The sequence below is a fragment of the Neofelis nebulosa genome, chromosome 12, assembly GCF_028018385.1.
Source record: "Neofelis nebulosa isolate mNeoNeb1 chromosome 12, mNeoNeb1.pri, whole genome shotgun sequence".
Lineage (NCBI taxonomy): Eukaryota > Metazoa > Chordata > Mammalia > Carnivora > Felidae > Neofelis > Neofelis nebulosa.
In genome coordinates this window covers 77,414,629-77,440,336 of record NC_080793.1, presented here as the reverse complement: position 1 = coordinate 77,440,336, position 25,708 = coordinate 77,414,629, and the positions used below count along the sequence as shown (strand labels likewise).

General features: G+C 40.6%; 1 protein-coding gene across 2 annotated transcripts in view; it reads left to right on the top strand.

Moving 5' to 3' along the window:
• PCSK5 (proprotein convertase subtilisin/kexin type 5) overlaps positions 1-25,708 on the top strand; it is a 452,999-nt gene that overhangs the window by 353,141 nt on the left and 74,150 nt on the right. For both annotated transcript variants that reach the window (XM_058695668.1, XM_058695669.1), the window contains exons 22-24: positions 2,284-2,420; positions 8,353-8,559; positions 12,050-12,118. In XM_058695668.1, coding sequence (XP_058551651.1) covers positions 2,284-2,420; positions 8,353-8,559; positions 12,050-12,118 — 413 coding nt within the window. The remainder of the gene's footprint in view (positions 1-2,283; positions 2,421-8,352; positions 8,560-12,049; positions 12,119-25,708) is intronic.

The following is a 25,708-nucleotide window of genomic DNA, read 5'->3' as shown; positions in this document are numbered from 1 at the left end:
CTGTGTATATCGCCTGTGCTTTCCTTAGGGTCGATATGAAAGCAGGTATTTCAAAGCACAATTATGTGCTTGGCATTTCCTTAAAATCAAGTACTCAAGTCAGAAATGCAGCCTCCTCCATACATAAACACAGAAGTATTACACCATCGGCTTCACTCTCCAGCCCACCACCCCCACGTTCTGGATGCTTCTAAATGGTTCCCATCATGGAGAGTATTAGATCACCTCTCCCAAGAGAAATGAAGAGAAATGATTTCCCCCTAAACAAATCCATCATCTTTCTATAAAAGACAAAGATGATGATACACTTTTCATCCCTTTTTCAGCTAAGTTTAGCGGGGGGGGGAAAAAGAATCCTCACAAATAAATGTCCCCATTCTCCCTTCCAGGAGAGCATCTAGCAGCTTCCTTGTTTAAAAACCTCAGAAAGCTCTTATGCAGTTTTTCTTAAAGGGAGGGTTTTTTTGGTTTGTTTTTTTTTTTTTTTTTTTTTTTTTTTTTTTTTTTTTTTTTTTAGATAGTCCCATCCAAATTATCCCTTGAAAAATCTTCTAGCTCAGAAACCAGAGCCAGGGTGGGGCTGGGATATTCCCAGTTCGCATTAGTGCCGTCAACTAAAGTCTGGGCTGGGAGCACAGCCTTCTCATTATACACCATGGTGCAGGGCATCTGTTTTGACACGGACGAACAGATGTGCATACGTGTCTGTTTAGGGCTGGGACTCCAGGCTCTGCAGTGGCCAAAAGGATGGCTCACTCCAGTAGCGCGGGGGATGGTGACCAGAACCTGAAAGGCGGAGAACGCAAGAACCAGGTGGCTTTCCCTTTGTTCCCAACACATGCAAATGACACGGGCTTTCGGGGCGACACATTGGAAGATTGCAAGCAACACGCTAGGTCAGGTCGCCTTGCTCCTACTCCAACTTCCTCCCAACCCGTGACTGAAATGCCCATTTCCAGTTCAGGGCTGCCTCTAGCTATGGAAATGGTGGGATTCAGCCAAGCCAGGGCACCCCGGGCCGACACCTGACCTTCCATGATACATCCAGCTTGGGTGGAAGGAGGTGGTAGAGAGAGAAAGAAGCCTTACCTTTGCTGACAGGCCCTCCACGCTCTCAGGCCTGGATGCCAACGTCATACCCTCGGGGGAAACAGGCGCGTTACATGCTCAGTTCACCTCACAAGGGATACAGTAACGACTACCGGAAGGAAGCTCTAACGGACCCAATTGGGCACCGCCGGTGTTACTTACGAATCACTTAACAGATTCCACAGTACTCCATTCTCTCTCATTCTTCTGCTGAAGGGAGAACAGTGGCTCTCAAAATGTCTCCCTAGACCAGCAGCATGAGCACCACCCAGGAATTGAAAAACCACAAATTCTCAGCTCCTTCCCCCAAAGACGACTGAATTAGAAACTCTGGGGGTGGAGCCCTACGGCTCACTCCATCTATCCATATTACCTATCTGACTCTAGCACTTGGGGAACATTTTGTATCTGAAAGAGCCAAATTCTTGGCTACCACTTACTTAACCACATTTGCTCTTGGAATTACTTTGCAAAGGAAGAAAAGAAGCAAAACTATGAAAATACTGTGATACGGATTGTATGTGCATAAAGTCAAAAGGTTTTATAAGCCCACACGCTATCCTATCTGGGGGGTCCTTGTAGGTGTTTGCAAACAAAATTTAAAAAAAAAAATGGTACTTGATACCTCAAGAAGTGCTTGCAAAAATGACACTCAAAATCAGTTCATTGATCACTTGCCATGTGCATAGGCCAAGTTGATAAGTAGCATGTAAGCTACAGGACAGTGTTTCGTTCTACCCTTTGAGAGCCCTTGATGTTGACATCTCCCTTGTAAAGTGTGGGCATGCTGTTAACTAAAGGAATAATATTTTCTCCAAGGCCTCTGGATCCAGAGGCCTATTTAATGTCTTGAAAGTTTAAAGACCTCCATCTGATTGTTGACTATGTTTGGCCGGGCCCCACAATATGGGTTTAATCCCTGCAGGCACTGGTTAGCTTGTTTGGAACCAGAATCACGGTTGCATCCCGAGCCAGTTTCTGGCATGCCTGCTGTTGGGTCCAAACCTTGGGCCAAGGATGGGTACATGACTAATATTCCACATGTTCTAAGATGATCAGTCCCAGGCATTCGCCCTTGTTTCTGGAACGATGAAACCAAGTCTGTGCAGTGAAACGTGAACACCACATGTCCTAACACTTACAGCCATTCCAGAAAGTCACCCTTACAAACTCTGAAATCTGCTCTTTCTCTAGGATTCTTGACAATGGCCACTGCGTTTTCAAATGTCCCTCAGGGAAATTTGAATTTCAGAACCAATGCCATTTGTGCCATTACACCTGCCAAGAATGCCAAGGAAATGAGCCTTCCAACTGCACTTCCTGTGGAGTAGGTGAGGAAATCTAGCTCTTCTCTTCTTCCTTTCTTCAAACCTGTTCTCCCACTGGCCATAATTTGGTTTGACTCAGAAGCCTCATCTCCGGGGACAAGGGGTTATTAGGCGGCCGTTCACTGGAGAGTGTGCATGACCTTGAAGCTTCTGCTTCTTGTCAGGAAACGAGTTCACATTATTGTAGACGCAGACTCACTGCCCCTAAGGAGATGAGAGAGAAGCTAAGAGGTGTCTTTCTGGAGAAGGGGAAAGAAAGGTCATGCAGACATGATGTTAGACATGAGACAGTGAAGCTAAGATTTCCTGAGGTCAAAGTGAAAAGCTGGGATGTTAAGGAAGATGGACTCAGTCTTTAAGAGAAATATTGAAATAGACGCTGTGTTAGGGTCTCTTCAGCCCTGAGCTATGCCATTTAGAAGTTGCCAGAGCCCTACTGCAGAAACAAAGGAATGGTTTCAACACAAAAATAGAACTTTTTGTGTCCCACCTTAAAAAGTCTAAGTCTCTGCTGTCACTGGATTATACTCCGTGATCTCAAAGGTCCTCTGCAGTTTGACCCTTGACTCCCCTCATACGCCTGCCCCCAACGTTGACCTCACATGAGTCAGCTTCATATTTTATTTGACTCCCATGATACTTTTAACATTTAAGCCGTATTTAAGAATTGGTAAATTTCAGGGGCACCTGGATGGTTCAGTCAGCTAAGCGTCTGACTTTTGGCTTCTGCTCAGGTCATGATCTCACAGTTCGCGTGTTCAAGCCCCGCGTAGGGCTCTGCGCTGCCAGCGTGGGGCCTGCTCGAGATTCTCTATCCCTCCCTCTCTGCCCCTCCCACTCCTTCTCTCTCTCAAAATAAATAAACTTTTTTTTAAATATTGAAAACTTTCAAAGAACAACCCGGGCTTTCGTTCTTGCTTCTGTTTTTGTTTTGTCCCGGTGAAAAAAGAATGATTCATCTTTATTCTTGCTTGTGATAAAGCCAAGAAAAATGAAGAATGAATCGGGAGCAGCATGCATTTGCAGGAAAATGGGGGACAACGCATTTCTTGGTGCAAGTTAATTTCTTTTTTTTTTTTTTTTTGCGTTTCTTACGTAAACAAAATGGACCTATGTCAAATTTTCTCGCGAGGCTGCTCCTTCTGTGTCCTTCCTCATCTCGAAGAGGGTGATAAAGCGTTTCTACTTTTAAGGTTATTATGAAAATGAAATGAGATTAAATGAGATAAAATACCAAATCGCTTAAAACCAGGCTGGCCACATGAAAAATACTCAGTAAATATTAACTGCTACCCTTACTGCTACTGTTACCACTCATTATTTGCACCTACTTCCTCCTGTGGGCATGTGAATTTCTCTAGATGCAAAACTGCTTCCCTGGAGATGTTCCCCACTCGCTGTCTGCCTGGCCTCTGTTTACTTTTTAGGTCTCCGTGTCAACTTCATTCCCTCCATGAGGGCTGCCCCAATCTCCTGTCTCAGTTGGGACCGCTCCATACGTGCATCCTGAGAGCTTCCACTTAACCCCTTTACAGGTGTCCTCAAACTTGATATCTGTCTTGTCCGTAAAGCTCTATGTCCTATAAGAGCAGTGGACAGTGTCTAACGGAGCCCCAGCTCGAGTGCGAGGAGAGCATTCGGCAGGTGGAAGGCCCACAATATAACTGAATCGATGGTTCAGGAGAAAGAATGCCAGAACCAGCCACGAGGGGACCTACTTCCTGATTGGTTACTGATGAACTAGAAGATATTAAACCAGTCTCTCCACCTCTTTAAGTCTCTCCTTGTTTGTAAAAGAAAAAAAGAAGAAAAGAAAAGAAAAGAAAGAGAAGAGAAGAGAAAAGAAAAGAAAAAAGAAAAGGAGAGGGGACACATAGACAAGACGGCATCCAAAATCCCTTGCACACTTGAAACATACTAAATCTTCACGCATAGTACAAAATTAAGGTTTCACTTGAATACTGAACAAATGTCTGAAATGTTTGCAGCATCCCGTAATTTCGCGGACCAGTCCACACATAAAACGCTTTGATGTCTCCTCTGCATTTTTTGTCTAAAAGTCGGTTTACTCCCCGTCTTCACAAAATTGCACCGTAACTCTCGCACGTACAGGTCGCTACACAGAGCTGCCGTGGAAAATGCACTAAATGACTGTATGACGCCTGCCCTCAAGGAGTGGACGCTCTAACAGAGGGGGTTGTGTTTAGGTATTGTACAACGAGAATATATCAAAGACCAAACGAAGGAAGGCATCCTACCACAAGTCAGAGAAGAAGCATCCCTTTCAGCTATGAGCCAGCAGAAAAGGCTTGCTGGAGAGGGTACTGTTGAGCAAGCTCTGATTAGCAGGGTTCTCTCCTCTTAAGAGCACGGTGTCCCTCATACTTGTATTAGCACAGCCAGCAGGTGAAACAGTGCTAACAACAAGGGATGATTGGACAGACGCAGTTCCGTATCCGCAGGCTTTAATAAAAGCCTGAAACCCTCTGACTACGGAGTCCCATCTACACAGCGTTTCCCATCAGTCTGGAGAAATCTCACCTTTGCGCAATTGTAACGCTGTTAAGAATTTAGGTCTGAATCCTTTTGGAGGTGCCAACCGCCAGCTCCGCTCTGTTGGTGAAGATTCACTCTAAGTTCTTTTCCAGATTTGTTCTCTACCAAACTGAACCAACGCAAAGCTAAAATCGACCCCCCCCACCCCCACCCCAGCAGCTACAGTAAGAAACACGTTGAAGTGGGCTTCACACGGTTTATTTTCAGGGTCCCTCGGCCTTTCTTTCATCCTTTCCCGCAATCCTTTTTCCCCCTCTTGCCTTCCGCCTTCAACCTTCCTTTCTTCCCGAAGACATGTGGTATCTTCACATTAGTCTATCTTCTCTCGTGACGAAATTGAGCCGTAAGAGATGCTCCGGAAATAGCGAATTGCTCTCACGTGTAAACGAAAGCCAATCGGAAGCTCTCTCAGAGTTTCTTGCACTTTATATCTTGTTTCATATGATCACATGAGGTGTAGCACCCAGCAAAAATATCCCCCCTTCTACTGTTAGAACCAGCTTCTCTTATATATCATCACAATAATTTAAATTCCGAGACTCTGGGCAAGTAGCCAACCATTTATGCATGGTATTTAGATCAATGGGATATCCAAATTATCAGCCAGAGCTAAATGCGCTGCCATACGACCCAGGCTATTAGAAATGTGAGCAAATCTCGGTGTAACCCTGGACCAAACCTGTGGGGAGAGCTGCCCAGGGTCCAGGCATCTATGTGAACTCCTTTACAGGGTCCATGTTCTTTAAATCCCAAGACCATCCAAGTCTGTTTTTTAAACTCAAGTTGTAATACCCAAAGTGGTTCAAATAATAAAGCCATGTCTGAACAATACAAATGGGATTGGAGAACATCGCTTCTGATATCTGAGCCCATCATCGGATGGATTGCCGGATGGAAGAGGGAGGAGCTTCCCACTGTTCTCTTCATTTTTTAAAATATAATTTATTGTCAAAGTGGCTTCCATACAACACCCAGTGCTCATCCCAGCAAGTGTCCTCCTCAATGCCCATCACCCATTTTTCCTCTCCCCCCAACCCCCGTCCACCCTCAGTTTGTTCTCTGTATTTAAGAGTCTCGTGGTTTGCCTCCCTCTCTGTTTGTACCTAGTTTTTCCCCTTCCTTTCCCCCATGGACTTCTGTTAAGTTTCTCAGGATCCACATATGAGTGAAAACATACGGTATCTGTCTTTCTCTGACTGATTTCACTCAACATAATACTTTCCAGTTCCATCCATGTTGCGGCAAATGGCAGGATTTCATTCTTTCTCATTGCCAAGTAGTATTCCATCGTATATATAAACCACATCTTTTTTTATCCATTCATCAGTTGATAGACATTTAGGCTCTTTCCCTAACTGGGCTATTGTTGAAAGCGCTGCTATAAACACTGGGGTACAAGTGCCCCTATGCATCAGCACTCCTGTATCCCTTGGGTAAATTCCTAGGAGTGCTATTGCTGGGTCATAGGGTAGTTTTATTTTTAATTTTTTGAGGATCCTCCACACTCTTTTCCAGAGAAGCTGCACCAGTTTGCATTCCCACCAATAGTGCCAGAGGGTTCCCCTTTCTCCGCATCCTCTCCGACACCTGTTGTCTCTTGTGTTGTTAATTTTAGTCATTCTGACAGGTGTGAGGTGGTATCTCATTGTAGTTTTGATTTGTATTTCCCTGATGGTGAGTGATGTTGAGCATCTTTTCATGTGTCTGTTGACCATCTGGATGTCTTCTTTGGAAAAGTGTCTATTCATGTCTTCTGTCCATTTCTTCACTGGATTATGTTTTTTGGGTGTGGAGTTTGGTAAGTTCTTTACAGATTTTGGATACTAACCCTTTATCTGATGTGTCATTTGCAAATATCTTTTCCCATTCCGTCGGTTGCCTTTTAGTTTTGTTGATTGTTTCCTTTGCAGTGCAGAAGCTTTTTATCTTGATGGGGTCCCAATAGTTCATTTTTGCTTTGAATTCCCTTGCCTTTGGAGATGTGTCGAGTAAGAAGTGGCTGTAGCTGAGGTCAAAGAGGTTGTTGCCTGTTTTCTCCTCTAGGGTTTTGATGGCTTCCTGTCTCACATTTAGGTCTTTCATTCAGTTTGAGTTTATTTTTGTGTCTGGTGTAAGAAAGTGGTCCAGTTTCATTCTTCTGCATGTTGCTGTCCAGTTCTCCCGGCACCATTTGCTAAAGAGACTATCTTTTTTCCATTGGATACTCTTTCCTGTTTTGTCAAAGATGAGTTGGCCATACACTTTTGGGTCCAATTCTGGGTTCTCTATTCCATTCCATTGGCCTATGTGTCTGTTTTTGTGCCAATACCATACTTTTCACTGTTCTCTTCAAATCTTCCTACCTATATCTGAGAAGTTTGGCCCTCCGAAAAACAGGATGTTTTCTGAATGAATCTTGGTGGACATGGGGTTTGCTAGGGTTTCATAATGTGTCTGAGAAGAACATGGCTTGGAAGGTTGACCCTTTTGTGGTCTCAAGATTCCATGTTCTGCCAGATCGGGGGTTTGTGCTCCGTTCTGACGTGTAGCTGTAGAATCACCAAATGCACATCATATCCTCCCAAGCATACTTCTTCCCTTAAAGGATAACGTTCCCCCCACTCAAAGTTGTAGAGGGCAGCAATATATGCACACACACTTATTATAATGATTTTTTTTGTTAACTGTGAGTTTATAATTGGTTTGAATTTTCTATTCCCTCCCAAACCAAATTCCCATCGTCTTATACTAGACGTACGGTTATTTTTTCCATGTAGACTCCAATGTTGTCAGAAGCTCGGGACTTTGAAAAAATCCATTCAAGGAACCAAAAAGCTGTGCTTGGTCTAGCGCTTTAATACACTGTCTTCATAGGAGTTGGTAACTCTGCAAAAATTCAGACTTTAGACAGTTAACACAAGCGTGTGGTTTTGACAACAGAATTCAGACTCTTTCTAAAAGACTGCCCTCTTCCAAAAATGGTTCTATCGGTAAGCATTTGTTTATTGTCACAGGATCTCTATAGCTCCCAAGTCTGACAGCTTCCACGGATACCAAAAGGAGCCCTTGGGAAGATGAAACACACTCTGACTCATAGTTATCCATGGACTGTGGTTTCTGCTTTTGCAGTGACATCCCAGGGAATAGTCCCTATTGGCTCAAATACACAAAATGTTGAAAAATTATTCCCCACAATGAAAACTCTTCTACAATAAGTATATAGATATTGTACTTTTCACTAAATGAATTCTTATATATTCCTGGTCCCCGAGGAGCCAAAATACTCAGTTACATCGTTAAAAAAAAAAAAAAAAAAAAAAAAAAAAAATCTTAGGTTATATTAGCTTCATGGTTAATTTCGTACATTTTCCTTCTTTTTCTTGCCCCTCCATCTGTTCAGATAAGCATGGCCAGGAGCGCTTCCTGTATCAGGGGGAGTGTTGGGAGAGCTGCCCAGCAGGCTACTACCCTGCTGAGGGGCACACCTGCCTGCCCTGCCCTGACAACTGTGAACTTTGCCACAGCGCACACATCTGTATACGATGCGCGGGAGGCTACTTCCTAGTGTCCACCAGCCATACCTGCCAGAAGTTGGCGTGTGGACAAGGTAAGTCTGCTCTGAGCCACTGGCTTGCACCAGGATGTAGCATGAGGAGCTATACCCTGGACATCCCAGAGATCTGCATTGTGTTCCAGGTTTTAATGTTGGCACCCGGGATGACTTTATGTGACTATATGTGCAGTGGGGACGGTGACGACTGCTCCTCTCTCTCCCTCCGCACACCTTTCTCTGGGTTCCCCAAGACCCATTCCGGAGACACAGGAATGCAACTAATCACAGAGAAACTGATCTTGAATTGAGAGTTCGTGGGCACGATATAATGGAGAGAAAATCAGATAAGAACCTAAAAGTCCTGACAATGTTCTCCTTCCCAATTACTAGGTATGGGACCCTGTGCGAAATCAGTCTAATTTTTCTATGCCTTGTTTTCTTCATGTATGAAAGGGTGAGCATTGCACCACGATGGTTCCTGTGGGAAGCCAATGAAATATAAGCCTATCTAAAGCTACTTGAAAATATTCAGTGTTCTATGAATCGTATGTGTTACTGCTATTGCCCAATCCCTTATCGTACATGGGAAGACAGAAATTAGAAAACAGGACTTGTAGTGTTTTTGTTTTTTTTTTTTTTTTTTTCCCTTTCCATTAAGAATGCTACAGACTTTCTCTGCTCTATGTAAGAATTTTGCCTGGTCTAATGCTGCAAAGAGTTCCAAGATGTTTGTAGAATAAATAAGACACTCATTCCTTTTCTGCTTGTGTTTACTAATGTAGTATAGGCTTTAAAACTTAAAAAAAAAAAAAAAAAGGATTTAGAAAGGCAGATTTAAAAAGACAAAGTATGGGGGTGCCTGGGTGGCTCAGTCAGTTGAGCCCTCAACTTTGGCTCAGGTCATGATCTCACAGTTCGTGAGTTCAGGCCCGACATCGGGCTCACTGCTGTCAGCGTGTAGCCTACTTCAGATCCTCTGTCCCCCTATCCCCGCCCCTTCCCCATTTGTGCTCTCTCAAAAATAAATAAATCATTTAAAAAAAAATAAATACTTCTATTCATGGCCAACGAGCACATTAAAAGATGTTCATTCAGCATCACTAATTTTTAGGGAAACACAAATCAAAGCCACGATGAGATATCACCTCACACCTGTTAGAATGGCTATTATCAAAAAGACAAGAAATAACAAGTGTTGGAGAAAATGTAGAGAAATGGGAACTCTCATACACTGTTGGTAGGAATGTAAATTGACATAGTCACTGTGGAAAACATATGCATATTCCTCAAAAAATTAAAAATAAAACTACCATTTGATCCCACTACTCCACTACTGGGTTTTTACCTGAAAAAAAATATGAAAACACTAATTTGAAAAGACATACGCCTCTCTATGTCGATCACAGCATTATTTACAATAGCCAAGAAACTGAAACAAGCTAAATGTTCATCAAGGGATGAATGCATAAAGTTGACCCATTTTTTAAAAGAATGAAATCTTGCCATTTACAATACGGATGGACCATGAGAGTATTATGCTAAGTGGAATAACTCAGGAGAAAGACAGATACCACATGATTTCACTCATATGCAGAATCTAAGAAACAAAACAAACGAACTCAGGGATGCAGAGAACAGATTGGTATTAACAGAGGGAAGGGGGCATGGGGGTGGGAGAAGGGCTGAAGGGGACCAATTGTAGGGTGATGGATGATAACTAGATTTGGGGGGATGATCATTTTGCAGTATATACAGAGAGCAAATTATAATGTATACTTGAAACACATAATTTTAAAAGTACCTTTAAAAAGAACATTCAGAAAATAAAAATATGATCGTGGAAATTTTTTTGAAAAAAAATTATAGGAAAATGAGAATGAAGAAGAGAGGTAGAAAGATAAAACTTTTAAAGTCACTGAAACAGTAGAACCAAAAGAAAAAGTAAAAGGAGAAAAGGGAGAAGAGGGAAGAAAAATAAAGGATCACCCAGGAATTCAAATAATATAGGTTTTCCCGTAAAAGACTCTTAATGATAGAGAACAAACTGAAAGTTGATGGGCGGGGGGGGGGGGGAAGGGCTAGATGGGTGATGGACATTAAGGGTGCCATTTGTTGTGATGAGCACTGGGTGTTAGATATAAGTGATGAATCACTAAATTCTACTCCAGAAACCAATATTACACTACATGTTAACTAATTAGAATTTAAATAAAAACTTGAAAGAAAAAAAAAATAATATAGGTTTTTCAGAGTAAACAGCAGAAACAGGAGAGAGAACATTAACAAAGAACTAATTCTGAAAAATCCAGAACGGAAGGACATGAATTTCCAGATTGAACAAGCCCTCTGCATGTTCAGCATAATGGATTTTAAAAGGACACACACCAAGACACATGATTGTAAGAATCTGGAAATCTGAGATTTTTTTTTTTCTGCAGAAGGAAAATCTTTAAAACTTCTAGGGGAAAATAAAGGAGATCATACAAAAAGGATTGGCTATCAGAATGGCATTGAACTTCTCAACAATCCTGGAAACTGAAACATAAAAATGGAACAAAAACTTTAAACTTCTGAGAAAAGAAAGTATTTCTCTTTTAAAGCCTAAATTCGGTCAAGCCATGAGTCACGTGCGAGGGCAGAAAAAAACGTTATTTTCAATCGTGCAAGTTTTCGAAAACTTTACCTCCCATGCATCCATCCTTTCTTGGGAAAATGATTTGTAGAGGGTGTATTCCACCAAAAAAATAGGACAAGAAATAAGAAAATATAAGGTCCAGAAAATTCATCCAAAGGAGGAAGCTGAAAGGAATCTGCAGGACGATGGTGAAAAAGATACTAATGCGATAGCGGGAAGATTTCTGCTTAGGGTACAGTTGAGGACACATCAAGGACAGATATTGAGAAAACAAATAAAGAAGCCAGACAGATATGAGCACAAGAGAAAACAAAAAGGTGTGCAAGAACCTTAATGTTGGGGCAGCTGGGTGACTCAGTCAGTTAAGCATCCGACTTCAGCTCAGGTCATGATCTCAGCGTTAGCGTCGGGCTCTGTGCTGCCTGCTCAGAGCCTGGAGCCTTCTTCAGATTCTGTGTCTCCTTCTCTTTCTGCCCCTCCCCCGCTCATGCTCTGTCTCTCAAAAATAAATAAATGTTAAAAAATTAAAAAAAAAGAACCTCAATGTCATCAGAACATGAATAATAATAGTATAATCATAATATAAATGCTGAGTATTAATCTAGCAAAATCTGTAACTTGGGAGGATGGAACGTATGTATGTCTGTGTTTGTTGGAGTATTGGCGAAAGAAAGCTAGTCTTTACTACTACAGGTAGTGCCTAAGAATAAACTTACAAGGCAGCATCATAATCATGTTACTTAGAAATTTGGAGGTAAAAACTAAAAGAAACAGCTAAAAGAATCACACTTTTTTGTCTCTGAGAAAAGAGAAGGGGCAGAAAATAAGCTACACACCAATATATTTTCACAGCAATTAACGTTTCTTCACTCACTAAAGTGAATCCTGCTTCTCCCTCTTCTTGTACAGGTGAAGTCCAAGACCCAGACTATGGAGAGTGTGTGCCTTGTGAAGAAGGATGCCTGGGATGCAACTTGGGTATGCCACTTGGTTTTTTTTGCCTAAAGAGTTGATATAGCATTTTTTTTTCTTTTTCCCCACACATCCTCATTGTTATCACCAATGTCACCATCAGTGCCCACTAAGCAGGCTCACTCCCATGAGACAGGGTCACTGCAAGACATGTACCCTTTTGAGGCAAAGGAGAGGTCACTTATCTTAATGAAACCCAAGTTTAGGAAAGGACAGGCATCTTTTCCTCTGGTTGTTAGCTATCTAGTGGGGGACATCCACAACCATATTTCCAGTTGCATAGGACGTGACCTCTCCTTAGCTTCTTAAGGTCACAAATATGGAGTGAAACAATGGTGGGAGAAAGGAACTGAAGCAAAGAAATGCCTAATTACTCTAACTCACTTGGCATGTGATTCACAAAAACTTGTCAGGAGTATAGGGATTTTCCTTTGCAGAATGACTCTATTGGTTGAAGCCTAAGACAGTCCTTTGAGAAGAAAGCAATATGGTGACAGTGAGTTAAAATCCCCACCGTACAACAAACAGTTGTCAGTCTTCCATATAATTCTCTAATTCAAATCACTGATCCCTTTCTCCCCATGCATACCTGGTTCTCCAGTGGAAAGGAGGAGAGGGAGCCTACACCACACAGAATCGTTGGATTGGGTGTAAAATTAAATATAGGGAGGGTGCCAAATTCCAAGAATGTATCTTAATGTAAACTTAGTCAAGTCACTGAAAATAATTAACATTTGGGTCTGTAGATCTTTGAAAGGAAACCCAACCTGAATTAAAGATTGATGGAGTAATTTCTATTCATGGAATTTCCATGAAGCTCTATGATTGGTTAACGTCTGCTTCTAAAACTTTAATGTGCACACAGATCCCATGGGGGATTTGTTAAAATGCAAATTCTGATTCACAGGTCTAGGTAGGGCCTGAGAATTATGTTTCTAATAAGCTGCCTGGTGAAGCCAAGGCTTCGTCAAACACTCATGAGGTTGCAAGGGGTCAGACTGTGGCAGGATTAAGTAGAATTTTATTGGTTTTTACCTAATAGATGTCCTTGAATTCTTAAATATTATACATGAATTATCATTTATCTGATGACTGTCATGGATTCTTTCCACCTTAAATGGAAATTATGCATTTTCTATAATATCTGTAACTACCAAACAGAGTTTTTAGGACCTTGAATACCATCCTGCCATTACCTGGCACTGTGAAATGGGGCATATGCTTTGGAAAATAAAACATAATAATGAAAATCACACTTAGGAAGGGGCTCCATTTAGAGGCTTATCAGCCATCTAAGGGTAAAATGCTAATTTTCTGGGAAGCATACATAGACCTAAACATAAGTAATAAAAGTACTAAAGTCGAAAAGATAAGCAAATTCCAGAGTACCTTGTGAAGTGATAGGAGGCGGTCTTTCTTGCAGGGAGCCAGGATAAATGTCTTGACTGTCTTGATTTCACATTTTGCCTACTTCAGACCATCTCGTCTCATCAGGTTTCGCATCCCAGCTAACTTTTGTGGTCTCCATTTCAACCTTTGCTATTATTGTATGTTGCGTGACCATGCTAGCTAGCATCTTTGTGTATCACAGAAAGGGGTGTGTATATGTGTGGGTGGGTGTGGGTGTGTGCCTGCCTCTCTGTAAAATCTCAAAACTTGGAAACAATGACAACCATGATCACTAAGGATACACGCTGCGCCCCCTCTTCCCTTAGCTGATCTGGCTACAGAGGGGACCAAGTGTAGCCCCTGGGGAAAAAATAAAATCAGTACCAGACCTAGGCTATCTGGGGACTCAAAATCCAAAGGAATCAACTTGTAAGAAGAGATAAATTAGTAAGTTTCACTCCCTCCGCAGTGTACTACTGAAATTCTTAGTTCATTCACTCCTTTAAGAAACTTTGTCTACAGTGTTGAGGGCTCACTGGAATACTGGGAATTCAAAGGTGACAACGGTTGTGATCCCACTAGAAGGCCCCCTCTGGCTGTTACAAGCGACATACCTTGAACCAAGTCTTTTACAAGGCAACCTGCCAGAATAGAGAGAGCTACACTGTTCAGTGGGAATCACAGGAGAGTGACTAGAACATTCTAAGTGCTACTTTCTCATTTTAAATTAGACAATTTCTCTTAATGTATAAAGTTTCTATATGTTGGACTTTGTGTATTTTTAGACTGTCCTGGCCGAGGTCAATTATCACTTTCTGGGGTCTCTGTTGATCTCCGCAGTTGAGTTCATTCTCTTTTCTTTCCTCCTCTTATTTGCAAACCAACAATAATACTCTTTACAGCTGATCTATGTAATAGTTGGTGCATACACATTTTTCTGCCTCAACGCTAAACTACTTAGAATAAGCTCAATGACTTATACACTGTGCTACCAAAAGAACTAGCAGCAGGGCCTAGGATATAATAAATGTATAATATTTGTTGAATTGAATTTGAGAGTTGCTGGAACTTAGAGGGGAGATGTGTGGCTCAAGACACCCAGGGATCTAGATATGACGTTTTCTCTATTCAAACTTTGTTTATGGGCCAAGAAGGGAAAATCAATCACACAATGCAGAAATAAATAGCTTTTCATAAAATATTAGAACCATTAGGGAGATCTGAAGAGGACATGGTTAGTAAACCATAAAATTTCATAATTTTAATAAAATGCAAATATAAATTTTAAAAGATACGAATAACGTACCATAGGTTTTCCTCAGATTCTTCTTGTGAGACAGGATATCATCCTTTAGAGAAAACTCCACTTTCTTCCATTTTAATAATGTAGATTCATCTTTGAACCAGAGTCAGACAACCTCTAGAAGAGTTAGAGAAAAGTGAAATCAGTCACTTTGAGACATTTTCTCTACACCATGTAATGATTAGTTGTTGGAAATAGTGGATTTTTTTTCTGAGCTTTTTATTCCTTTCCAGATATTTAGCGCAACTAGAGAGTAAGATTTTTTTATACCCAATGAAAAAGAACTCAAATTCCAGATTGACTCCAATCTTGTCTAGTTCCTGGGTGGAGTTGTTTATCATTCCGAAGACTTACCAGAAAGAGGAGAGAAAAGGAAACGTGACCAAAAAGTGGCTGTTGTATTTTGAAGAAAATATTGAATTTGCTATTCTAGGATGGAACGAGGGTGTTTTTATTATTATGGGGTTAGATTTCTCTTCTTTTTTATTGAGATATAACTGACATCAAAAATTACATTAGTTTCAGGTGTACAAGTAGTGATTCAATATTTATAGACATTGTGATCATCACAATAAGTCTAGTTCACATCTGTCACTTTAGAGTTACAGACTTATTTTTTCTTGTGATGAGAACTTTTATAATCTACTGTCTTAGCACCTTTCACATATACAATGCAGTATTATTAACTATAGCCATCATGCTACACATTATATTCCCAGGATTTATTCATTTTAGAAGTAAAATTTTGTTCCTTTTGACATCCTTTACCCTTTACCTCTGGCAATCACCAGTCTGTTCTCTCTTAGATTTCTCCTCTTTATTAGGCTGAAAACAAACAGACAGCATTTTATATAATATCTTCTTGTTCCAAAATGGATGCAAAATTCTTTCTCTTCCTAGCTGGTATCTTGAATGGAAATTGTAACTAAGATAAATCAAAGATTTCTAAATTATTTTTCTTCATTAATTGAGAGAATAAGTAAATGGAGTCATTTTTACTTGATGCTTTGAGGTGCCTTTTTTGGTTTTGTTTTAATTTGGAGATATAGCAATAGGCAACACCTGATTATAAAATAAGATTTGGGGCCTATACTTACAACACCACTGACTTATTAATCGATTTGAATCAAAATTGCTAATATCTGTTCACCTCCTTACCTTGTCAATAAAATAGATGTCAACGTGCCTTTATCTTGGCTTAGAAGTAGGTAATAAAAAGCCATTAATTTTTTCTCATTTAAATGGTTTAGTCCCTACTCTTGGGGAAAAATATACACAAATTTAAAATTTTTAAGTACTTGTAGTAAAAGAAAAAGGCCATAGGATCAAAGTGTTCTAAAAATAGAAGAGGAAGGAATGCTTCCAAATTCATCCTATGAAGCCAGCATCACCCTGATAACAAAACCAGACAAGACACTGGGAGGAGGAGGAGGAGGAGGAGGAGGAGGAGGAGGAGGAGGAGAAGGACAAGGAGAAGAAGGAGAAGAAGAAGAAGAAGAAGAAGAAGAAGAAGAAGAAGAAGAAGAAGAAGAAGAAAGGGAGAGAGAGGAAGGAAGGAAGGAAGGAAGGAAGGAAGGAAGGAAGGAAGGAAGGAAGGAAGGAAACTACAGGCCAATATCCCTGATGAATATAGATACAAAAATCCTCAACAAAATAATAGCAAGCTGAGCTCAACAATATTTTCAAAGGATCATTCCCCATGATCAGTTAGGACTTATTCTGAGGATACAAGAGTAGTTCAATATTCATAAATCAATCAACTTGATACATATTAACAAAATGAAAGATTAAAAAACATAATCATCTCAATAAATGCAGAAAAAGCATTTGACAAAATTCAACATCCATTCGTGATAAAACCTCTCGATAGAACGGATTTAGGGGGAACATACCTCAACATTATAAAGTCTTCTATGAAAAACCTATAGCTAGTATTATACTCAATGGTGAAAACTGAAAGCTTTTCCTCTAAGATCAGGAATGAGACAAAAATATCCACTCTCATTACTTTTGTTCAACACAGTATTGGAAATCCTAGCCTCAGCAATCAGACAAGAAAAAGAAATAAAAGGCATCCAAATCAGAAATGAAGTAACACTGTCACTATTTGTGGACAACATGATACTATACATACAAAACTCTAAAGACTCCATCAAAAAAACTAATAGAATCAATGAGTTCAGTACATTTGTAGCATATAAAATCAATATACAGAAAAATGTTGCATTTCTGTACACTAATAACAAAGTCGCAGAAAGATAAATTAAGAAAACAATCTCATTTACAAATGCAAAAAATAAAATACCTAGGAATAAATTAATCAAAATGATGAAAGACCTATACTCTGAAAACTATAAGACAGTGATTAAATAAAATGAAGACAACACAAAAAAATGGAAAGACATTTCATGCTCTTGGACTGGAGAAATTAACATTGTTAAAACACCCATACTACTCAAAATAACTTACTGATTGAGTGCAATCCCTACCAAAATGCCAATAGCATTTTTAATAAAACTAAAACAATTCTAAAATTTGTGTAGAACCACAAAAGAACACAAATAGCCAAAGCAATCATGAGAAAAAACAAAGCTGGAGGTATCATGCTTCCTGATTTCAAGATATACTACAAACCTATAATAATCAAAACAAGATGGTACAAGTACAAAAATACACAGATCAACATAACAGAATAGAGAGCCCAAAAAGAAACTGTCACCTATATGGTCAATTAATCTGCGACAAAGGAGACAAAAATGTACAATGGGGAAGATTCTCTTCAACAAATGGTGCTAGGAGAACTGGACAGCTACATGCAAAAGAATGGACCACTTTCTTACACCATACACAAAAATAAACTCAAAATGGATTAAAAAGGGGCACCTGGGTGGCTCAGTCAGTTAAGCGTCCGACTTCGGCTCAGGTCATGATCTTGTGATTCGTGAGTTCAAGCCCCACATCAGGCTCAGTGCTGACAGCTCAGAGCCTGGAGCCTGCTTCAGATTCTGTGTCTCCCTCTCTCTTTGCCCCTCCTCCACTCTCTCTCACTCTCTCTCTCAAAAATAAATAAACATTTAAAAAAATTTTTAATGGATTAAAGATCGAAACTATAAAACTCCTAAAAGAAAATGTAGGCAGTAGTCTTTTTTGGCACTAGCCTTAGCAAAATATTTATAGATAGATCTCCTCAGGCACGGGGAATAAAGACAGAAATAAACTGTTGGCATTACACCAAAATAAAAAACATTTTGCCCAGCAGAGGCAACCATCAACAAAACAAAAAGGCAACCTACTGAATGGGAGACAATATTTGCAAATCATACGTAGCCAATAAATTGTTAATATTCAAAATATATAAAGAACTTATACAACTCAACACCAAAAAAAAAAAAAAAATCCAAACGATCCAATTAAAAAATGGGCAGAGGACATCAATAAACATTTTTCTAAAGAAGACATACAGATGGCAAACAGATACTGAAACAATGCTCAACATCGCTAATTATTAACGATGTGCATATCAAAACTACAATGAGATATCACTTTATACCTGTCAGAATGGCTACAATCAACAATATTCGTGAAGATGTGGAGAAAAAGGAACCCTTGTGTACTGTTGGTAGGACTATAAATTGGTATAGCCACTGTGGAAAACAGTAGAGTGTTTCCTCAAAAAATTAAAAACAGAACTACCATATGATCCAGTAATTCCAATACTGAGTATTTATCCAAAAAAGATGAAAACACTAATTTATAAAGATATATGCACCCCTCTGTTTATTACAGCATTATCTACAATAACCAAAATATGGAAGCAACCCACGTCCATCAGTAGATGCGTGGGTAAAGAAGAAGTGACACACACACACACACACACACACACACACACACACACTGGAAGATTATTCGGCCATAAAAAAATTGAGCTCTTGTCACTTGAGACAACATAGACGGACCTAGAGGGTACCACACTAAGTGAAAAAATAATAGAGACAGACAAATACCATATGATTTTACTTGTATGTGGAATCTAAAGAGCAAAACAGAAACAGACTCATACAGAGAACAACTTGCTGGTTGCCAGAGAGGAGGGGAGTGGAGAGTGGGAAAAACAGGTGAAGGGGATTAAGAAGTATAAACGTCCAGCTATACAACCAATAAGTCACAGAGACAGAAAGTACAGCACAGGGAATATAGTCAACAATATTATAATAACATCGTACAGTGACAGATGGTAACTAACCCTCTGCCATCACACATTGTGTAATGTACAGAAGTGTTAAATCACTAGGCTGTGCTCCTGAACTAATATAACCTTGGATATCAACTATTCTTAAATAAGAAACATGTTTAGAAAGATAAAGCTCATATAAATTAAGTGCCAAAGGAGGGGACAAGCATCTGTAGCAAAAGAATTTAGAAAAGGAGAGAAGCTCTGGGCACTGAAGTGGTCAACAAGGCTTCCGAGAGGCTAACACTTAGAAATTGCATGGAATTTAGACAGATGAGAAGGCAGAGCAGCATTACGGAGGGGCTTTCAAGCTGGAAAACAGCAGGAAGAAAGGTCTGGAGGGAAGAATTTTTGCTGGGGATTTTAGGACACCGAGAGTACCAATGTTGCAGAGGGAATACAGTTTAGTCCCCCTTTATCCACGGATTCACTCGTCACAGTTTCAGTTTTTCACAGTCAACTGAGTTCCAGAAGCAGATGATCCACCTTCGGACATACTGTCAGAAGGTCAGTTGTAGCCTAACGCTATGTCACGATGCCTTTGTCATTCACCTCCCTTCATCGTATCCCGTGGCATTTTATCATCACAAGAAGAGGGAGAACAGTACAATAAAATATTTTTGAGAGAGAGAGAGACACCACATTCACATACCTTTTATTACAATATATTGTTATAATTACTCTAGTTTATTGTTGGTGTTGTTAACCACTCACTGTGCCTCATTTATAAACTAAACTTTATCATAGGCATATACATATAGGAAAAAAACATAGGATGTATAGTGTTTGGTTCTATCCGTGGTTTCAGGCATCCACGGGGGTCTTGGAACATATACCCCACAGATAAGGGGGGAGTACTGTTAAGTAAATATAGGAGAACAAACAAAAAGAAGTTTAGAGAAGTGGTGGAAAACCGTATCTTGAATTCTGGACTAATGAGTTTAAGCTATTCTGTGGCTAAAAAGGAATAATTGAAAGTTCTTTAAAAGGGAGAGAGAGAGAGAGAGAGAGAGAGAGAGAGAGAGGGAGAATGTTTTGGAGAAGTGTTTTCAGAAGATGAACTTGGTAACTGTTGCCTGGGTTCAGGATAATTGAAAGGGAGAGTGGCAGTTGGCAGAGAAATCAGCTAGAAGATTATTCCAGAAATCCAAGTATGAAGGAACAGGAGCCGGATCTAAGGGAACAGCCAGGAAGTTATGAAGAAGGAGCCAGGTTTTAAAAATCATGTTCAGCAAATGGCCCTTACACATAAGAAGAGATGCTTAGCCTTGCTCACTGTATGGGAAATGCAAGTTAAAACTATCACGACAGACCATCTCTCACCCATCAGCGTGGCAAAAATTCAAAAGCTTACGGTGCACTGCACAGGCACGGCTGTAGGAAGACAAACATTCTTCTCTGTTACTGGTAGAATGACGGAATGCTACAAGCACTACCGAGGGAAATGTAGTGATAGATAACACATTCACATATGCATTTATCCTTACCCTATGACGTCTCTTCTGGAATTTCCCGAGGATACACATCCCAGAGAGCACATTCACGATGTTATTCTTTGTGGCATTATCTGTGGCGGTAAGCTCTTTCAAACATCCTGAAGGCTCATTCACGGAAGACTGGTCGAATAAAGTAAGGTGCACACACACAGTGGAGGGCTGCATAGCCCTAAAAAAGGCAAAGGAGATCTTTACGAACTGATAGTGATTTCCTGAAATACTGTTAGGTAGAAGGCAAGGGGCAAAAAACCTGAAAAATTGAAAAATAAAACCATGCACAGTATACTAACTTCTGGGTTAGAAAGGACGGTGAAATCAAATATACATGTGTGTTTATACACATTGTTTACTTGTTTTGGAATGACAAATACACAGAGACGCAGCAGAAAACTAATGAAAATTGTGACCTAGACAGAAAGAGGTAAAGGAGATGGGAGTGAAACGCCTCTGAATACATCTTTTTTACCCAGTTTTCCTTTGAATCGTGTCGGCGGTTTACACGTTCCTAGGAAATGACACAGTAATTAGCGTGAACGATTCCCACTGGCCAATTTGGGATGATTTGATAATCCAAACATAGAGATGATAAAGAATCACAATTGAATTAATTAAAAATAATCCATGCATTAGTAATGATATTTAAAGAAGAGAGAAAAGCAGAAGGAGGGAAAACAAAGGGGAAGGCTCTCTACAGAAGTTTCAGCTGCTACATATACAAGGGAAGAAATAGAAATTTATCATTCTACATCCCTTAGTGTACTGACTCAAAAGAGAGTCTTCAGTGGATGCCAAAGTCATTCGGGGAAAAGCTGATCACTGAACGGACCCAAAGTACTTCTACAGTTCATTACAAAGAGGGGGTCTGCTGGCTACCAACTTAACTTTGAGCCCGGGTGGCTCAATCGGTTGATTTCCTGATTTCCACTCTAAGTAGTAACTAAACTACTACACTTGATATTATACATTCCATACAACATGTGTGTCCCTGATATGACACATGAACAAGGATACAACGTTACCTACTATCCCTGACAAGGGTCTAGACCAATGGTTCCCGACCGGAGGGGACTACGACCCTAGGGACATTTGCCAAAGTTCTGAGACATTTTTGGTTGTCATGACTGGGCTATCGTTATTTGAATCTGGTGAGCAAAGCTTCAGGAGGCCTTAAAACATTCTGTAATATACAGGGCTGCCCCCAACAACAAAGAATTATCTTATCTAAAATGTTAATGCTGAGATTGAGAAACCCTCATTTAGCCTGAAGATCACTGTAAGATAAATCTAGAACGTGGGATATCTATAAGACAACTGACCCACACGCCTAAAGGAAAAAAAAAAAAAAAAAAAAAAAAAAAAAAAACAGCGAAATTCAGTAGAACAACAGCAAAGAACAAAACAAAAAGGGGGTTAATCCAGAGACCAAAGAGATGAAACAACTAAGGAAATGTGCAAATATTTATTACAGACTGGATTTTAAAAGTTTTAAAAAAATATTTTGGGAACAATTAAGAATATGTGAAAGTAATCGGATAATACTGAGTTAATATTTCCTCAGATGTGGCAATTTTGTTGTACTAAATAGAACCGGGTGTTTTGTTTAGGAGATGGGTGATAAAGTATTTAGGGATGAAATGTCATGATGTCTACAACTTATTTTCAAATGGTTCAGGGAGGGGCTCCTGGGTGGCTCAATGATTGGTTTCTTGATTTCGGCTCAGGTCATAATCTCACAGTTCATGAGTTCAAGCCCCACGTCAGCTTCTGTGCTGGCGGTGCACAGCCTGCTTGGGATTCTCTCTCTCTCTCTCTCTCTCTCTCTCTCTCTCTCTCTCAAATAAATAAACATAATAAATAAATAAATAAATAAATAAATAATCAAATGGTTCAGGAAGGAAAAGGGATCTAGCTAAAGTATACAAAGTTGTTTGCCGCACTATTTCAGCCATCCTGTAACTTAAAAAATATATATTTTTTAAGTTGGAGGAAACAAGTGCTTCAAGCTATCAGCTGAGGGGGCCTAGAAGCAATGACACCTGACTAGCAATAAGCACACAGTGGGTCCACATCTTGATTTCTAATACCGATCTCCAAGAAAAAAGACACCAAGTCTCCCTGGAGAACTGGCTGTCTCTGGGACCGGCCAGGAAACATACAAGACGGGCCTGCAGCATCTTGCAGCGGCAGAAAGCAAGGAAATGCTCCAAACACAAAAACAAAAACCATCACAGCGCTGGGGGTGTATCAAAGGGACGCAGGGAAGAACTGAAAGACTTCCTAAGAGCCAAAGTAGGAACAATTTGAGTAATAATTAAAATAGTATTCGTTTATGATCCAAAGTATAAAACGAAAATTCACGAGTTTCTATCGATCAAAACAAATAAAGGGTTGAATACATAAGTAATTCCAAGTAACTTATTTAGCACTCCTCCCTCCAGGAAGTGGACCATAACCCCCTACCCCATAAGTGTAGGCTGCACATAGCGACTTCCTTCCAAGAGCACAGTATGGAAGAGAGGAGGGGACAGAACTCGATCGTGGACATACCGGACAAGCATTCCCTCATCCAGGCGATCAGGTCAACAGCAACAGTGTTATATCACACTGGGGGCGCATCCCCTTGATATGGTGTGATGAGAATGGCACTTTACCGCTGTGGTTTCCCACCCGAGAACCCCAGTCTGATCATGAGAAAAACACGACACATCCCAAGAGAGGTATTTCGTCAAATACCTGATCGGTACTCCTCAAATCTGTCAAGGTCATCAAACAAGTCTGAGAAACTGTCATGGTCTAGAGAAGCCTAAGGAGACATGACAGCTATATGCTGTATGGCATCCTGAGATAGAAAAAGAAATGAGGTAAAAACTAAGGGAATCGGAATACATTATGGACTTCAGTTAATAATAGCCATGCCAGTGCACCTGGGTGGCTCAATCGGTTAAGTATCTGACTTGATTTTGGTTAAGGTCATGATCTCGCAGTTCAGGAGTTCCAGTCCTGCATCGGGTTCTGCCCGATGTGTCAGTGCACAGCCCACTTGGGATTCTCTCTCTCTCTCTCTCTCTCTCTCTCAAAATAAATAAATAAATCCTTAAAATAAAATAATAGTAATAATAACCACATTGCATGAGGCAATTATTTGGGGTATTAGAAATGTCCTATATCTTGATGCTTGATGCATTTGACTATGCACTTGTCAAAATTTCGTAGAACTATACTCCTGAAAAGGCAAATGTCAGGCTGAAAATATTTCAATAAATTTGACTTCAATTAAAAAGTATGTTAGAGGGGCACCCGGGTGGCTCAGTCGGTTAAGCCTCCGACTTCAGCTCAGGTCACGATCTCGCGGTCCGTGAGTTCGAGCCCCGCGTCGGGCTCTGGGCTGATGGCTCAGAGCCTGGAGCCTGCTTCCGATTCTGTGTCTCTCTGACCCTTCCCCGTTCATGCTCTGTCTCTGTCTCAAAAATAAATAAACGCTAAAAAAAAAAAAAAAAAGTATGTTAGAGTAAACCTATTAACCTCCCTCCTTCCTGTCTCAACATGGCATAACTATACCAGTAACCTAACTGTTTGAGCATTTATTGAACACTTAACCAATGTTCCAGGTGCTATCCTAAGTTCCTGAAGTGTAATACCTCATTTAAGTCTGAGAAGCAGATGTCATTGTTGTTCACATTTTGCTGATGCAGAAATTAGGCTTAGAACAGTCGAGCAACTCGTATAAGGTCACGGAGCTGGTACTACTAAAACCAGGAATGGATTCTGCCAAGCCCAAGACCAAAACCCAAGTGTTTGACTACTATTTTATCCACATCACCAAATGCTCTTCCCTTCTAGTTCTAGAGAAAAGAGCATCGTGCTTTATGGAATAATGAAAGAAAACCTTACTTCCTGCCCCTTTCCTCTGTTCTACACACTATAACCATTGTACTTCATTGGGCTACAGCTTTGAGTCCGGTGACATAACTGAATTCACCAAACAGCGAAACTGTCTATCGTAGCCATGCAAATTCATTTGGGGTCATTGTTCACCTGGAGCTGGCAGCCTTGAGGACCTACATCAGGAGTGCTCTGACACTGGGCCGAGCAGACAGGGGAAACCACAACAGAAGCAGGGTAGACAGATAAGCATGCTCCCAGGGAGCTCTGGGTTCCCCGACTGCCCTTTATCTCTGCAGTTTGAATCACCTCGACAGGATCTCCTTTGCTCTCTGAGAAAGTGGCTCCATAACCCTCTGTCCTCCACATGAACACGAGGTGAGCTCTCACCCCCCTGTCCCGTATTCAGTTCGAGTTGCACTTACCCTTGCTACTGTCTCTTTCTATTAAGGAGAGAGACCTCTTTCAGAGAAGAAACGAACCTCCGAGACAAGAAGGTCACATTCTAATTTTCCAATCGAGCAAACATACAGACTTTTTCCAATCGGATATTGTGATCCCAGATCTCTGTTTATTTCCCTTGTACCCAGATCTCTCATTGGACCTTTTCCAAAACTTTCGGGGGCGGGGGGGGGGAACCAATATCAAGTAGTTTGGGTACCTGCCACACCAAAGGCACTGGGGAATAAAATTCCCACTCGCCTGACATCTTTTTTTTTTTTAATGTTTATTTATTTTTGAGACAGAGAGAGACAGAGCATGAACAGGGGAGGGGCAGAGAGAGAGGGAGACACAGCATCGGAAGCAGGCTCCAGGCTCTGAGCTGTCAGCACAGAGCCCAACGCGGGGCTGAGATCATGACCTGAGCCGAAGTCAGACGCCCAACCGACTGAGCCACCCAGGTGCCCCTAGCCTGGCATCTTTAAGTTGGAAAAAAGTTTCTGACTGTTAGAGCGGAAATCAACATTCATAAAGGAACTTCTTTCCGGGGACCCAGTGCATCACTCACTGGCCAGCCCCCCTTAGTGCATGACCGAGGTGATTACCTACGTCACCTCCATGGACAGCTCAGGATGCCTCTTCTTTAAAAGGCCAAACACAAGGCAACTGCGGAAGAAGGATTAGAATCTAAATGCACTGTCACCCATTTGCTGAAGAAAACAGAAACGGGCAAGCTCCATCAGTGATGTCTTTAAAAAATATATATAAACTGGTTGTTTTTATTTTTAGAGCCTCCTTCTCCCCTCATTTTCTACATGATACCTCATTTCAAAGATGGGGTTTGGAAAAAACAA